At 44.8% G+C, this 16,573-nt stretch overlaps 1 protein-coding gene across 1 annotated transcript in view; it reads left to right on the top strand.

Moving 5' to 3' along the window:
* The window catches only part of LOC135821125 (uncharacterized), a 62,438-nt gene extending 51,280 nt beyond the window's left edge, over positions 1 to 11,158 (top strand). Inside the window, exons 15-16 of the mRNA XM_065334190.1 lie at positions 8,100 to 8,121; positions 10,496 to 11,158. Coding sequence (XP_065190262.1) covers positions 8,100 to 8,111 — 12 coding nt within the window. The 3' untranslated portion in view covers positions 8,112 to 8,121; positions 10,496 to 11,158. The remainder of the gene's footprint in view (positions 1 to 8,099; positions 8,122 to 10,495) is intronic.
* The last annotated feature ends 5,415 nt before the right edge of the window (positions 11,159 to 16,573 follow it).

The following is a 16,573-nucleotide window of genomic DNA, read 5'->3' as shown; positions in this document are numbered from 1 at the left end:
GCCTCAGTCCTGTGCTATTTATATGCTACCTCGAGGCTGCACTACGTGAGTGCAGAGCCAACTTCCCAAGCAGACCAGCAACAGACAACCTACTCCTCCACGAGACCAGATATGCCGATGACATCAATTTCTATTCAAGGGACCGCAAGTGGCTGGAGGCCAGTCTGCCTATGCTATCGGACACTCTCGGTACGTAGTCCTTAAATGTCAACCAATCGAAGACTGAGTGGATACATCTGACAGCGGACTCACACGATTGGAAGACTTCGAAGCAACTTGGATCATTGATTGGGGAGGAGGAACACTGTGGCAGACGAATGAGTCAAGCGTCAAAATCCTTCGGACGGATGTATATATTTTTGTATTTTTTTTTAAAGGATTTCCCAAAGGCTTTGGGCCTGTCGAGGGGATCTCCTGCAAGAAGAATGAAATGACAACTTTATGTAGAGGGAGCAGTTAATCGAGGATAGGCTAAGGAAATAGATCGACGCATACAAAATCTGGTAATTAAGGAGTTGGGATACCGTCAGTGTAATAAATATATCGGCGAAAATGCTGATAGAGAGAATGCTTGAATTCGGGGAGGCTGGTTATAGCGGTAAGAGAAGGCGGTAGGCAATTCCATAGCATTGCAGCTTTGTTGGAAAAGAGGGAAGAAAAACGCACACCGTGATAATTGATGTTTTAAAAGTGTATACGGTGTGGCCGAGGAGAGAGCACATCGCAGAGACGAGAAGGTTACGAGTGTACAATGCCTTTGTCCTCCCGAGTCTCCTATACAACTGTGAGGCATGGGGATTGACGGCGGGAAACCTCTCCCAGGTTGACGTGCTCCACAGAAAGCAACTTCGATGCATTCTGGGTATCAAGCTGCAAGACAAAGTCAGCAATGAACGCCTGTATGAACGTTGTGAACCCTGCCCAGTATCCACCCTGATTAAACAGCGAAGGAGGAGAATGACAGGACACATCCTGAGGATGTCCCCCAACACGCCCGCCCGCAAAGCCATGAACATCTACTTGACCCAAGACTCCCGAGGCCGGCCATGGCGCCCAAGAAAGACGTTGGCAACCAGCGTTGCGGAGGACATGAGAGAGGCCGGAATGACTTTCACCACAGTGCGGGATCTCGGTCTGGCGTCTGAGCGGGCAAGGGACAAACAGGCATGGATAGCGATGGTCTACAGCTAATGATACTGAACTAGAACAACGGAAAGATTCATCAAGAGACAGCAGCGGACCGAACATTAGTGTTGCACAATATTAATGTTCCATTACGCGCATCTATGTTATTACAGTAAAACCTGTCAGGGAGACCACTCGGATAAGGCGACCACCTGTCCTAAAGGATCACTGGAGCCAGGACCAAGGGATGGTATTTCCAGTCAATTGACCCTGGATAAGGGGACCACCTGGTAACAAAGACCATATTTTGAAGGTCCCCTGAGCGGTCGTCTTAGACAGGTTCCACTGTACGCCTACAAAAAAAAATACAACGACGAGGACCTTGGACACCAGGCAGTACTGCGCAAAGTCTTTTGCATAGCATTGCGAATAAATTTCTCTCAACAGTACGTCAAGTGAAAATTCTCAAGTCGGCAGGAAAAGCGCGAGTTTCCATGTAGGGAGCAACACACAACTCCTCAAAAAGTACTAACAGCAGAAAATGTAAGAAAAGTTTCCTCCGAACCTAGTCATCTTCATCAGTGGAAGTCCTCACACCTGGAACGGGGAAGATTATAAGAAGACAAAAAGGAAACCAAACCGATAAGTTTGATATTCACTAGTTTGAGAGAAAGTCGGCGATGGGGAAAGTCTGAAGAAAAAAATGGCTGTCACCACCAGGACTCAAACCAGGGACCTTCGCTTGTAGCCATCGATGCTCTAACCGCTAAACTATGGTGTAACCGTCATCCCAGCAGTGTTGAGGATAGTACTTTGCGAGATGTGCAACTGGTCTCTATTGTCACTAGGCCTCAGTGGGTAATGCTAGTTATTTCAGCTCAAAATGCTTTTAGCATTGCTAGTTATTCGGAATGCTACTTTGGACTTGTAATGCTAGTTGAAAAGGCAATGTTAACCACTCATATGGCATTGTGTCATAATGTAAGTCACACTGCACTGAATACTGCTATTGGAAGTACCTAGTACTTTGAAAGTAGATTATGGTGATGCTATTTCAAAATGATGTGGAACTGAAGTTGCTATCATGAACTAGCAGTGAATAACAGTAAATCAGAACCCTACGTCGACAGTCTTCAAAGTACTTTGAGGGTGCATACGGAATGCTATTTTGGAAATTTAGTATATTGTGTGGTATGAAAAAGTACAATATAAGTCAACGTATCACTTCGTGGAATGAGTCAATCAACACAGTGGGCAACTAGTGCACGAGTATAGGTAATCCGTCCAGACACCAAGACTTGGTGATTCATTCCAGCAATCCATTAGCAACACAATGGGGCATAATACTGGCACCCAGTGAACACACTGTCACAATAGTAGGAATGTCACTAACCCTCGATATGCTTGCTCCTTTGGCTTTGGGCAGTCGTGCGCATGCCTCACCGGGCTCATCCTCCACCTCTGCCTCGTTCTCGTCTTCCTTATTATCCTCCTCTGTCTCGTACTCATCTTCCTCACTCTCTTCCTCCGAAGAATCAGAGACTTCCAACACATTTCCATTTGATGTACTCATGGTGCAAGTAAGCCAGCACTGCATGACTCTGTGAATAGGAAAGACAAGATTTCTTTCCGTTTCCCATGCTGGCATCAACGTGGTACGTCTATACCTAGCAGCTGCCACTCGATTCGCAACAAGAGACGCATGTTGCGAAGTCGCAGGCTAACGTTTAAGCAAAACTGCCCAAAAGCCACTGGTACAAAGTACAGCGTGTACGTTACATTGTAGAGCTCCTGTTTTATTCAGTAATGCACACTCATGAAGTGAGAAAATGACACTTTTGGGCGCTAATGCTTGTTTTAGCTCCAAATCCGGGTACAATGCTGGAGCATTGCTAGGTCTCAAAACGATGCTCGTAATGCCAGTTACAATGCTAGCATTACCCGCCGAGGCCTAATTGTCACCACCAGAACCAACAAATGGGACTAACATTCCATAGTAGAAATTACGTTCTTAGAGAATGGAATGTGGAAGAGTAACTCTTAACTCATATTTCCCCATTGCTAGTGCTAATAACTTTTAAATAGTAATCTTATTTAATGAAAGAATCTACCAGAGGAAAGAAGGTCTTATTATTATTATTATCATTATTAGACACAATCTCATAGCATGTGACAAGCATAGCTAATGCAGGGACAGAATCCCATGAGACAAGGGCGTTGAGCCAGCCACGGCAATAGTAAGCGTCTGATGCAAATCATGGAATAGAAAAAAAAAACAGTGAGGAAAACTATATGCTACACAATGAGCAAAAAGACAGGGCTGGGGTATACCACTACAGTCAAATTCAAAACTGTTCACGTGCGAGCGAAATTCCTGCTAAAAGTTAGAGAGGAGACAATAATTTTAATATGGCAATAAGTAGGACGAGCTGAATGTATCTTCCTTACCAAGAGTCCATAAACACCTTACCCTTTACATTGTTTTTTTGTATCGTTTCCATCGCTTACATTGTTAATAAAGTAATCCAAATGTCACTTCAGCTCGTCCTACTTATTGCCATATTAAAAGTTAGAGAGTGAATCTTTTTTTCTTTTTTTAACCAGAAAAATAATAAAGAGAAGGAAAAATAATAACCTGTCAATAGCCCTTGGCGGATTATGCCGGCATAATATTTGGCATAATCTTGGGATTTCGTAAAAATATTATGCTCCGGCATAATATACGGATTCCAACGTGTAAGGTCGGCATAATCTTTCGGTTTAGACAAAAAATTATGCTTAGGGCATGGCCGTGTGTGTATGCGTGGTTTCTCAATCCTCTATGTACAGCGTGAATACATAGTGGAACCAAGGATAATTCAGCATAATTCAGCATATTTTGTTGGCATAATTGTGGCATAATCAAAAGCATAATTTGACGATTGGCCGAGCATAGTCCGCCGATGGCTACCGGTCAAGCACTAAATACAAAGAGAAGAAAAAGAAATCATAAGCCAATACGCGCTAAACTGCGCTTAAATTAGTGTATATTGGGATGTCAGCTTTGGTGGAAGTCAGTTCCACAGCCTACCGATTTTATGCAGAAAGAGAGAAGAAGAAATGCGGCCATGAAATTCATTTTTTGGTCGGCGCGATAGAAGATCTATTGATGTCAAAGCGGGAATCTGGGTGGCGATGGATATTAGCAAACGTCACTTCTCAACTCCAAAAACGGTCTCTTCACTGCGATTCAAATTAAAATTAAGATTTACATTACACCAACTTTTCGGGCCTGGCTCATCATCAGGTTAACGAATGACACAATATCCATTGCATAGGTACTTATTGAACTACATCTATGAAGACAACAACTAATGACACTGAGAAAGTTCACATATTGGTGTGAATATGTTAGGTGAAGAATAGGAAAGTGGTAAGTGTAGGTGGTGTATGTCTCAGCGGTAGGGTGTGTTTGTATTAGGGGGGGGGGGGGGCTTCAATAGAATCTGAGTGGACATATGCGATAACAGAGTGATACATTGTCTAGCAACAGTTACAGCAAGTCATGGCAACAGAATTACATGTACATGTGTAGAATATCACCTACATCCAGCCTACGGACCAAGCACTGACACAAACAGGCTTGCACATGTAGGGGAACACTGCAACAACACCTACAGTCAGATCAGACCAAGCACGGAGTCTGTACATACACTGTACAATCATACAAATAACAGTTTCACACCTTTTCAAGAAGCCGCCAGCCACAGTCCCTGTTCACAGACGGACGCCTATCACGAATAAACATGGCTTCACGCATACGACGATTGACAAGGGATGACTGCAGACTGGGTAGCGAGAATTGAAGCGTTGGTGACGGGTGATGCACAAACCACAGGAGCTCTCGAACGTCCGGCGAAGCCAAACAGAACATATCGACTTCAGCGTGATGTGACGCCAACAACTCCATCACGTCATCGATACCATCACCCACAGGAATATTCGAATACTGGGAGACAGCATCTAACGAAGCAATGATACAATCTCCGGGAAGATCGCCTAGCTCACGTAGAACATCAACACACTCACCAGTACTTGAAAATGTGCAGGAACAAACTTCAGCAGTTGATTCAGGTCACGCTCCAACAATAGCGAAAACATTTCTGTCAACGAGCCACAAGACAACACCACAGGGCGCAGCGGAAGACCTGGTTTGTGGTCCTTCGGTAAGCCGTGGAATTGGCTAGTTCGTGAGTTGTGGGGCGATATTGCTTTGGCGAGTGCACGCGGAAGTTTGTGCTTGGTGACGTTGTCCAACGTCGTCCTTGTCTGCTTATCCAAATATTCGGTAATCACAGCAGAACGTTCGTCACTATCTGGACAGTCCAACATAACAGACACCTTCTGCACATGGCTGCTATCACGGGACATGACCACAAATCCTTTACTTTTGTCGGAAGGTTTTACTATATTAAAAGTCTTCATTCTCGCGGATACCTCTCAAGGCTCCTCTCTCTTTTCATTCGAATCACAGTGAAGAAGAGACTGTTTTTAGAGTTGAGAAGTGAAGTTTGCTGAATGTGTTAGTGGGTTGGAGTTTGCGGACAATAAGAAAAGCCAATGGATATACTTGAAGAAAGGAAACGGACAAAATGTTACGAGTTATGACAAACTGTCCACCAACGTAACCAGATCTTATACTGTAAGCGTTCTTCATCATAACTATATTGGCTCACCATCCGAGTTCAAGATTTACTTGAACAAAACAGTAATGGAGATATAAGTCAACACATCGCTAGTGTTGACAAGAAATACTCTGCATGCAAACCCCTGACTACAGGGAACCCTGATATTCAGTGATATCGAGCGTTGCTCGACATCATACAATCCCATGCCACTGCATCTTGGAAGTCGCACCATTTTCCCACTGCGGATGTACTTAATCAAGTGCTGTCGCATTTTCTGCTGCTTTTAAAAATGTGTGTAACAGATTGTGCCTCAGGGTCAGTGGCAGTCGCAATAGCCACAACCGTGTGCCCCAGACTGACGCTGCGGGCGCAACACGGTAGCAGTAACATGTGATTGTTGTGTCAACAAACGCAAACACACTAGGTAGGGTTTGTGATTTATCTTTCAGAAGACGAAGAGAAAAGACTTTTTGTCCAGAGCGAAGCTAAAGGACAGGCAGAAAACCGTGATGCATGTGTGTACTAGTATGAGTACACGCACGAGTGTAAAAGGCAATGCGTACAACAGGCAGAACATAATCATAAATTATAGATACACCAGTGATGATAGATCGTGACCATAACTTGGCAGAACTTGCCAAGAGCTCTTGCATGCTTCAACGCAACAGATATGGCGAAAGGATTGTCAATGTTGACCGTCGTAACTTTACCCCGCTTGTCTTCACCACGGCTGGCAGTGCATCCCCAGAATGCTTGCGGTTTTTGAAGCGATTATGCGCTATGCTGGCACAGCATGATGGCACGCCCTACGGCGAGGTTATGGCCTATGTCAGATGCCGTCTGTCGTTTGCACTCCTCCGAGCTGCAGTTATGTGCATCAGAGGGGCTCGCTCTGCATACCATCGACCGGTAAGTGCATTGCGCCCACTAGCCATGGCTGAGGGACGGATGTAACAGTGGTATGTATAACCTCGCTAATGGCAGTGTCCTCAATGCTAATGGATGCGTCATGTTTTTGTTTATAATTTAAGGTGCAATTTAGCGCTGATATGGGTATTTCTTTGCTTTTCTTCATTTGGTCCTTTAAAATGAAGCGGCTTTTTATTTCCTTTTTCTTCTTTTGCATCGAGATATTATTTCTTGCTGTTTTTCACCGGATGTGTCACGACTTTGAATTGAATTGAATTTTCCTGAATTGATTTGATTTTTAGCGTTATGAGCGGCTTTATTGACATTGCTCTTCAGATTGGATTGTTTATTGGCCCGTAAAAGAGGCTCCTTTGGAACAGATATGGCATACCTATTACGGCATAGGTGCGGGTGGCAGCAGGCTGTCGAACACTGCTGCCTTGCCGCCTGTAGTTCCTGGGGCATAGCTGCAGACCCAATGACCGACTGACACATGGTGGACGTGGATACACTCTCCAGCTACAAGCCTACAGGTCAGACTTGGCCGGACTTCATCACTGAAGAAGAATGCAGGCCCTGGATGGAGGGGTTTTAGCTAACTGCTGACAAGCTTTCCCTACGATGACATCTCCATCTGTCAAGTCTTCACCTACGTGTATTACCTTCACCTAGTGCTGGACAGTACACTGCTTAGGTTTCCCTCCAAAGTATCATTCGCTAGTTGGAGTGCGAGTCCTTATCCTTGTCGTCTTATAGTGTTATAAGACGACAAGAAGGAAAAAAACAATAAGTCTGATGAAAGATTGCGCAGGCAGTCTGGAACTCTCAGATTGCGCAAACTGTCAGATCGCGCACAACATATGCTGGACTTCGCATTGCTACCGCTGACTCTGAAGTGGGATGGTCACCGCCTTGCTCCAAACCGAATTGAGACAAAAGTGGCAGTATGTTTAGACCAGGCGAGACCACGCGACTCTGTCACACATCAGCACGTACAGGCTGCGAGCAACACTCCACAACAGCAGGTATTCACTTCCGACAAGCTTATTCCGTTCCATAGGATTATGGAAACTCATCGTAGGAGAGCAGGTGTTAAGTGAAACGGGTCATGGATAAGAAGGGATCCACCAAATATTGAAGTCACAGATGGCATCATGGGATTTCCCGAGGCTTGGTCTAGCCACGTCATTCTCGGAGACGAGGAGAACTGCCTAGAAGAGGGCTCCAGCTCCAGAGTAGAGTAAAGAAGTACAGTCATATGTCTCCGCTGTGCTCTTGCATTGCAAGCGGCACAATGGTAGTATTAATTTTTGGAAAGGCTTTTTAAGGCATTACATCTCTAACATCCTATCATTACTCGCTGCTCCTTTGTCTATCTTTTGTGGTCTATTTCCACAGGTGGCGAAGTAGATGGAGGAAGGTGAGTTATACGTGGACAACTGGCACCTGCTGAGTTCTCATGCTGGATAGTGTAATGTATGAATACACAGGCTGGCATAAACAAACGCACACAAGCGCTCAAACACACAGGCACACAGGCATACATCATCATCATCATCATCATCATCATCATCTGCGTTGCCGAAAAATAGTAATAGTAAAATTTAAAAAATAATAATAATAAACGGCATTATGCAGCTGTGCAAGCAGTAGATGCACACACACACACACCGACACGCAGGCATACATACACATGCTAAACACAGGTACACATACACACTGTACATTGCTACTGTTACTGAGCACGGGAGATCAAAAACCCTGTAGCCGAACTGGAGCCGTACCAACTCTCAGGAGGTGGCCCCGGGCTTGTCAGGCTGAAAAATGATCCAAAAAAATATTTGCGAGTTTGACAAACCAAGCCCAACATCCAATGTGTGTCATGTACGTGTATGTGTGTGCGTTGAACACAGTACAGTAAATTAAATAGTACTACTGTTGTAGGGACCCATCTTTAACCTTTCAGCACAGAATTGAACATTAGCCACACAATGGCCAGTGGTTCGCTATTATCACGAAATTCGCTAGATAAGAGTGCGTTATAAGACAGTGGAGTCTACCGTAAAGCCTCCAGTTTTCTGTGTGTAATGATTTTGTGCCTTGATGTCGCACTACAGTATTACACTCTATATTATCTGGATGCTTTCATGTTGGTGGGCAGTTAATCAAAAACATAAGGCATAACGTTTTGCACTTCATTTTTACATGTCTGCAAGTAAAAGGTTTGTTTCACATCTGCTTTGTTTCAATGTCCAGCATAAGCGAACGTGTGGATCAAGCATAACTGCTTGGTTGACGCCGCCGCGGGAATGCGTATAATAATATAAATTATAAGTAAATATACAAATAATCTACGTGGAGATAAAAGTTTAATAATAGCAATGAAAAGTATGAATGCCGCAGACATCACCACGCAACATGACAATTTGTTCAAGGTTTGGTTTTGTGTGTTTCCAAAATCGATTTTCACGTTGCGATCATCAGTGGAAATACGCAACTAAAGAGATCAAGGGAAAAACAAAGGTTAAAAATCCAAAGAAGTGTGACACATGACGGGTAACTTGTGGTAAGTATTACAAAAAGTGAGAACTAAAATAAAGAGTAAGTGTGACAAACGGGCATGAACAGTGCAGAAACAACTCATGAACACGGGGTGCAAACTCACGAAAATAACCTAAGTGCTAAAACATGTTCTTTTTGCTTACACAAATCGGGCTTATGCGTACGAATACAAACAGCTTCAAGGACCTTCAACTGCTGGACATAACGGGCACGACACAGTACAGAGAAGTGGGAATCATCATACACACTCAAACAATCGGGACGAGATAACAAATGCAAATACACAGCTGACTTCTTACGAATTTCACCCTCATCAGCTCCATCACCTTCCCTGCCACCTGACTCCTCCTCGTCCGTTTTATCACCATCACCACCAGCCGTCTCACCGTCATCCGCCTCGTCTTCATCCGCCGCCTCGTCATCACCCGCCTCGTCGTCATCTGTATCCTCGCCGTCATCCGCCTCGTCGTCATCTGTATTCTCGTCATCCGCCGCATCATCACCCAACTCATATTCACCACCAGTCAGTCGTCTGATACCATCCATGTTCTCCTTCCTACGTCTGTCCCGTGCCACTGTCCTTACCTCATCTACGTCCCGAGATTGTGTTCCGTTTTGCCCCCGGCTTCCGGTCTCCTTCGATGCTCCGCGTGGGCCTTGGCCATTCCTAGCATATATTTCGGTTGAATAATTGGCGGTCGACCTCCGTGGTCTCTGGACCCACGGATCAATCGCCGGAGGGTGCTGCGGTGTCCGCACAGCCGGATACTGTGTCAAAGAAATGGGCTCAATTTCTGTGATTGGCGGTACTGTTGTTGTTGCCAACTCCTCCCCAACCCCAGCCACCAACGGCACTGGTGGTGGCTCCGGCGGCGGCAAGGGCAACGGTGGAGAAGGCACATTCGGTTGGCTTAGTGATCCACCACTCTTCCTCTGCACCGTGTGTTCGACTTGCTCTGGTTGTGTCGGTGGTAGAGGGAGCCTTTTTTTCCCTTGATCTCTTTAGTTGCGTATTTCCACTGATGATCGCAACGTGAAAATCGATTTTGGAAACACACAAAACCAAACCTTGAACAAATTGTCATGTTGCGTGGTGATGTCTGCGGCATTCATACTTTTCATTGCTATAATTATAAGTAAAATGTTTGTTTGTTTGTAAACTTTATTTGAGTTCGCTAATGCTACTTCTGAGCTCTATTTTCTAATTGTTGCTTTTTGTTTTGTTTTGGCAGAGAGGCGTGCCTGGCGAGTGTCAACCGTGGAACCATGGCATCAAGCCCTAGTGCGAGTGAGCGAAGAGTGACGGAGTAAAGCCCGGAGGAGGCACAGCATGTGTGGGCGTGTGAGTGGGTGGCCGCGTGGGTGGTAGATGGTGTGTGTGTGTGTGTAATTATATGTATGTTTGTGTGTGGTGACGACTACTTACTAGTGGTTATCTCGCGATGGTCTTGATCTGTTGCAGTCAGAGCATGACTGGTATCGTTGCCAAAAGAGAAAATCTGTCCCTGTCCCGTACATTTTCAGATTTTCCATACTACTTTTGCGACGTGCTTACATGTAAATGGTACAAAATGTGTGTGCTGTATGCGTGCATGTGTGTGCTGTATGCGTGGCTGTGTGTGTGTGTGTGTGTTTGCATTAAATTAGGTTGTGTGTGCTATCATACTGCGTATTGTGCAAACGGGAGCAGATCCATTCTTCTTCCTATTCTTGTCTATTGTTATCTTTTCTTTCCTCTACTGTTTGTCTGCTTGACATCTTCACCTATTCATGCGTAAACATGCTTCCCCTGTGGCAAGAGCTACATGTACACTTCAATCTCCTCTGGGCATTCACCAATATCCGACTGCCACTCGATTTCAACTCTCCCTGAAGAAATGTTCCATCAAAAATAATTGACTTGCTGTCCGTGTGTTGTGGCAACGATTACGTGTGGATGCATGATGTCTGCCTTTACTGGCCATGCCATAATTTCTGGGAACGCGTTGATGCATGACGTCTGCATTGGCAGGCCAGGCCGTGTGCTGTAGCAACGTGTGGATGCATGACGTCTGCCTTTCGCGACTGCGTGTTGTGGCAACGCATTGATGCATGATGTCTGGCTTTGCTGGCCGGCGTGGGTCGTGGCAAAGTAGATTTACATCAGTACATGTACGTGTTGATGTACAATACATGTGGGCCAGAGATTGCACTAATGATTTGTTGGGGAAAAATGACCCACGTGTACATGTATTAGAGACGTTAGGATGCACGTTATTTCTGACGTGACGTGAAAGTTCAGCTAACGTTAGTTGGCTCGCACGTTGAAAGACAACGCGAGTGACCTGCAGCTGACGTCGACATTTGGAGTTTTACGCCAAATTCGAAGTGAAATTGCGCGTCACGTCAGAAATAACGCGCATCCTCACTATTGCACTTGCAGTGTTGTGATAGCAGTGCTGGTTCTGCTGACCCAGCTCGATGGGACTTGTATTCTGCAGCCTGATCATGGGCGTGTGGCGCTCGGCTCGGCGTGTCTTCCACCATTTTACTGGCAGCTGGCTACTGTACTATGACGTCATTTCCCGTGTACATGTACAGTACTGTATCCGCGGAAGGTTGTAGTAAGGTCACTGTTTCCGAACCCAGTGTCCTCCACCTTGTTTCATGCTGTCAATCTAACAATATACAGTGTATGTACAGTATTGTAATTGTGGCACTGAGGGTAGAGAAACAGGCACCTCAATTGAGATTACACGTGAAAGGCGCGTAGTCAAAAAAATAAAAATGAAAAAGCACCAGAGTACGAGTATGCCGTGTATGTGAAGGGAATGCTGGCATGGCTTTCCCCAAATCGGTCAGCCGAAAAATTCGCCTAAAACTAGAGTTGTCGAACAATTGCTAAGCTTTTCGCCGATTTGGGAGGGTTCCTTTTAAAATCGCCGAAAATCTACCAAATGTTGTTGCAAAATGCGTTTACGAACGAATGATGTTGCTGCAAGCATGACCACTCGAGCTCTCTTCCTCCGTACTTGTACTTGTAGTACTAGTGCGTTGAGGTCGTGTGTAGGCATTGGCGGATAATGCTCGAAAAGGTGGCAGATTCTGCTCGAAAAGCAGTGAAATTGGCAGAACCATACAAACCTTATGGCGGGCAATTCCTCGAATTCTGCTCCATTTCTTTATCCACATACCAAACATGCATGAAAATTATCAGAAAAAGCACCGAATTCTGCCAATTTTTCTGCCGGCATTATCCGCATATGCCTAGTCGTGTGACTCGTGTCCTTTGACCTCCTCTCAAACAAACACTAACCATTAGGCGGACAAAAGATTGTTACTAGTAAACTCCTACATTACAACGTCCAGTTGTGGCCTGTAGGGCTGCATTATTAAATATCTCACCAATTTTGAAACCAATATGCCAGAAATTCTTTTCGCCGATTTTCCAATATTATTCCAATATCGCAGCCGATTTTGGAACAATCAGCTGTTTTTGCAGCCGAATCCGATGTATTTTTGAGACGAGCGGAAAGACGAGCTGAAAGGCGAATAGACGAAAAAAGGGCCGATTTGGGGAAAAAAGGGCCGATTTAGGGAAAAAAGGGCCGATTTAGGGAAAAAGGGCCGATTTGGGGAAAAAAGGGCCGATTTGGGGAAAGCCTAATGCTGGCCACCCAATTCTACATTACACCCGAAACCTGATAGGACCGTGACAACGAAATTTAAATGAAATCACATATTCTGCAGTACAGTGTATTGTGAATGAATAAACAGAGAGCTGCGAATGGACTCTTAGGCACTGAAGAATTTGAAAAGGAGCATTTGGAAATGTCTACTGACTTTAAATCATCCTCAAAATTGGAAATGGGTTTGCTGTGTTCCTCCTTATACTGAGCACCTATATTTGATCTTGACATGCTCTACAATTCATCGACGCAGGGTTAAGCACTGGACCAACCCTTGAGAAATTTCTGTGAACTATCTTGCATTCTGTCCGTGACCATTTTTGTCTATAAATGTGGACAGGTCAATATCAATCACTGCACGTCTACTGTTATTCTCAAGGGCAATACATATCGCTTGCCATGAGCCACTCATCCTGATCGCATCCAAAAAATACTACATTTTCAAAAATGACTTTTCTAGTATCTCAAATGTTGTTGAGATTATTATACAGGCTTGCTCCATTTGCCATATTTTTCTCACGATTCGCAGTTCCTTTCTAGTCAAATATGTGACCGACCTTTACAAGAATATCCTGCAGACTAGCATTCATGCCGGGTAGACTCGTTCCAGTTCCCATGGTACGTTCTTGACGGCATACCAGACACGACCAAACAGAACCGTCCGAAAAGGCCCTCCTGATTGTTATGTTAACTTGGCGTTGACATGTCTTGCATTCCACTTCATTCGGAATCACCTTCCTTCTCGCAAAAACTGCAGCGCTGCCACTTTGCCGTGAATGTCTTCTGCTATATGTATATCCTTCTTCGATGATTCTTCTATCATCAACTATTCATCGTCAAGACAAGTAGTATTGTGTCTGGTTCCACAATCCGAGGTCCCTCTAGACGCGTCCTAACAGCCATTCCTCCAGACGCACATGATGAAGCAGAGCTAACGGCTGCGGACATTGACATGGCGAAATATCACAACTCATCCACTGTACCATTAATGCTTAGATCAATTGAGCTTTTACTCTGCTTTTTTATGCCAATGCTCTAAGGAAACGTTGAGCACAATGAATGTATGGCACATCTGTCACGTTTTGTGTAACAATGTTGAACCGGTGATTCCAACGCACGCAGGCTGTGATGACCAACACCATGTACAGTGCTCGCACTGTAACTTGCATTGGGCTGTATTAGTTGACGGCGAGGCATGAGCGACAAACTGAAATTACAGTCCAATCAGTTTATTCAGATATTATTACACTGTCAAACTGTCACGTACTGGAGGTACAAGAATTGAACTGGTGGTTCCAATGCGACCAGGGCTTGTTGTGCAACACCAATAACGCTGTTCACACTGGACCATTGCATGCATCCAGGGTCAATTGACTGGAAATAGCATCCCTTGGTCCTGGTTCCAGTGGTCCTTTACGACAGGTGGTCGCCTTATGCGAGTGGTCGCCTTGACAGGTTTTACTGTATGGTCTCTGTTACCAGGTGGTCTCATTATCCAGGGTCAATTGACTGGAAATAGCATCCTTTGGTCCTGGCTCCAGTGGTCCTTTAGGACAGGTGGTCGCCTTATCCGAGTGGTCGCCTTGACAGGTTTTACTGTATGGTCTCTGTTACCAGGTGGTCTCCTTATCCAGGGTCAATTGACTGGAAATAGCATCCTTTGGTCCTGGCTCCAGTGGTCTTTTAGGACAGGTGGTCGCCTTATCCGAGTGGTCGCCTTGACAGGTTTTAACTGTAACTCAGGTACTGTAACACACATTGAGGTGATGGGTCACAACGATGATCACGCGCTACATGTACATGTACATGTATGTATCGTATTTCAATTTGAAAGTATCCGCCTTTTAAAGTGCGATGAAAGGTGAGATATAAGACGTGTTGCACTACCGATACTTCCTGTTGTTAAATTACTGCCCGGCGTGTTTTTACCGTCATATTGCCAGGTGCGTGTTTACCACCATAATTATGAATAAAGTTTTGTTTTAGGCTTCCGCACACTCGTGCACATCACCCAGCTATCTAGCAGCCACTTCCAGACCAGTCAGATCCAGTTTGATCCAGCGGACGTCTTATACCATTATCTCTCCAACAGCAGGAGGTTCTACTGCCGTCACAAAGAGTTGAGGCTGCCGACTGTTCAGCATGGGCGTTCTGTTTATCGTCATACCCGAAGAGATATCGGTTGAATTCGGATGCTGCGGCACCTGTGGCCTGCCGATTATCAACAAGAGCAAAGTGGACTTCGGATCGAGAATCTACGGCCCAAATGGTGAACTTGCAAAATTCGGCTTGGATGTCGTGAACGTCGACTATGGAGCATCCGTCAAAACCTATCTAGTGACAGGATTGTTCTATTTTAGTGCCGTTACGTGTAAGCGATGCAACAGCAAAGTAGAAGATTTCTGCGCGTATGCGTCTGAGCCTTCGGAGAAACACAAAGAGGGTAACTTTCTTCTGTTGATGCACCGAATCAAGATACAGAACTACTAACTAGACATGAGCATTGTCATACTGGTGCTAGCGATCGCGCTACTACAGCTGAGCAGGAGATGTCAGCAGACGATCACAAACAATTCCATGCGAAGGACTGTTGTGGTGGTACCGGTATGTTGTAGAATCTACGCATTGAGCTTGCACCTGAAAGTGCCTATTAGCGACGCACTGGATTTCTATTCCGAATTGGACTACATCATAGTGACGTTCTCTTGCGTGCAGAAGGATTTACGGAACGGACGTGTAAGTCAGCGCAGAAACGGTTCATTTCTCCAATGAGTGTCTGGGTGTTAATCTTTGTGTGCAAATCTGTGTGTGTGTGTGTGTGTGCATGTGTGTGTGTGTGTGAGAGAGTTTAATGTCTGGTCTCATCCGTCGTCGTCACATATACAGCTGTTTAGTTCTATTTTGTTGCTTGTCTAATGTAAATATGTGGAATGAACAAAATGGATGACGTATCGGATATAGAAACTCAAATCCTATTGTAGTATGTCTGCTTACTTTTTACACGTATTGGACAGCAGCATTGGAATAGGCACGGTCAATGTATGTTTACTGGTGTTCGTCAAAACCAGCATTAAAACGATGCACCATGTCTTTCTGATCTCATGCATGACCTACCAGTCTTGACCAGTATCGTAGTGTTATGGAACGATATTTTATGTATATTGTTTTTCTGTGTGATGACATTCCTCAAACTGTCTCGTCTGGTCGCCGTCATGTGTGTTATACATGCGTAATGTTGTAATTTAGAGTCCTTTTGTCAGTCTTCTCGCTCGCCTCTTTGAGAGTAGTTTGCTTTTCCGCCATGTCGCAGTCCTGTGTTTCCGTCATGTCAATATAATCATGTAACAAACAAGTATAAAAACAAGCAAAGTATATTTCCTTTGTGTCCTGCGTCCCTGGGAAGGAAATGGCTATGATTCCGTGCCATGGTCATGCACCAAAATATCCCGATCCGCCCGGTATAATTATATCAACCCAGATGCAGAAATTGGAAAATACACTTGAACTTTCTTATCCGGGCGCCTTGGGAGCGTATCTCAGATTCGCCCTTGTCTCCCAGACTCAGGGCAGCTCAACTACTCATGTATCATAATAATAATTATCATCATTATTTTCGTGGAATGTCTCAGTACTCTGTCAGTT

The sequence above is a fragment of the Sycon ciliatum genome, chromosome 7, assembly GCF_964019385.1.
Source record: "Sycon ciliatum chromosome 7, ocSycCili1.1, whole genome shotgun sequence".
In the NCBI taxonomy this organism is placed as follows: domain Eukaryota; kingdom Metazoa; phylum Porifera; class Calcarea; order Leucosolenida; family Sycettidae; genus Sycon; species Sycon ciliatum.
The sequence above is the reverse complement of the archived record's forward strand: the minus strand, read 5'-3'. Positions and strand labels throughout refer to the sequence as shown.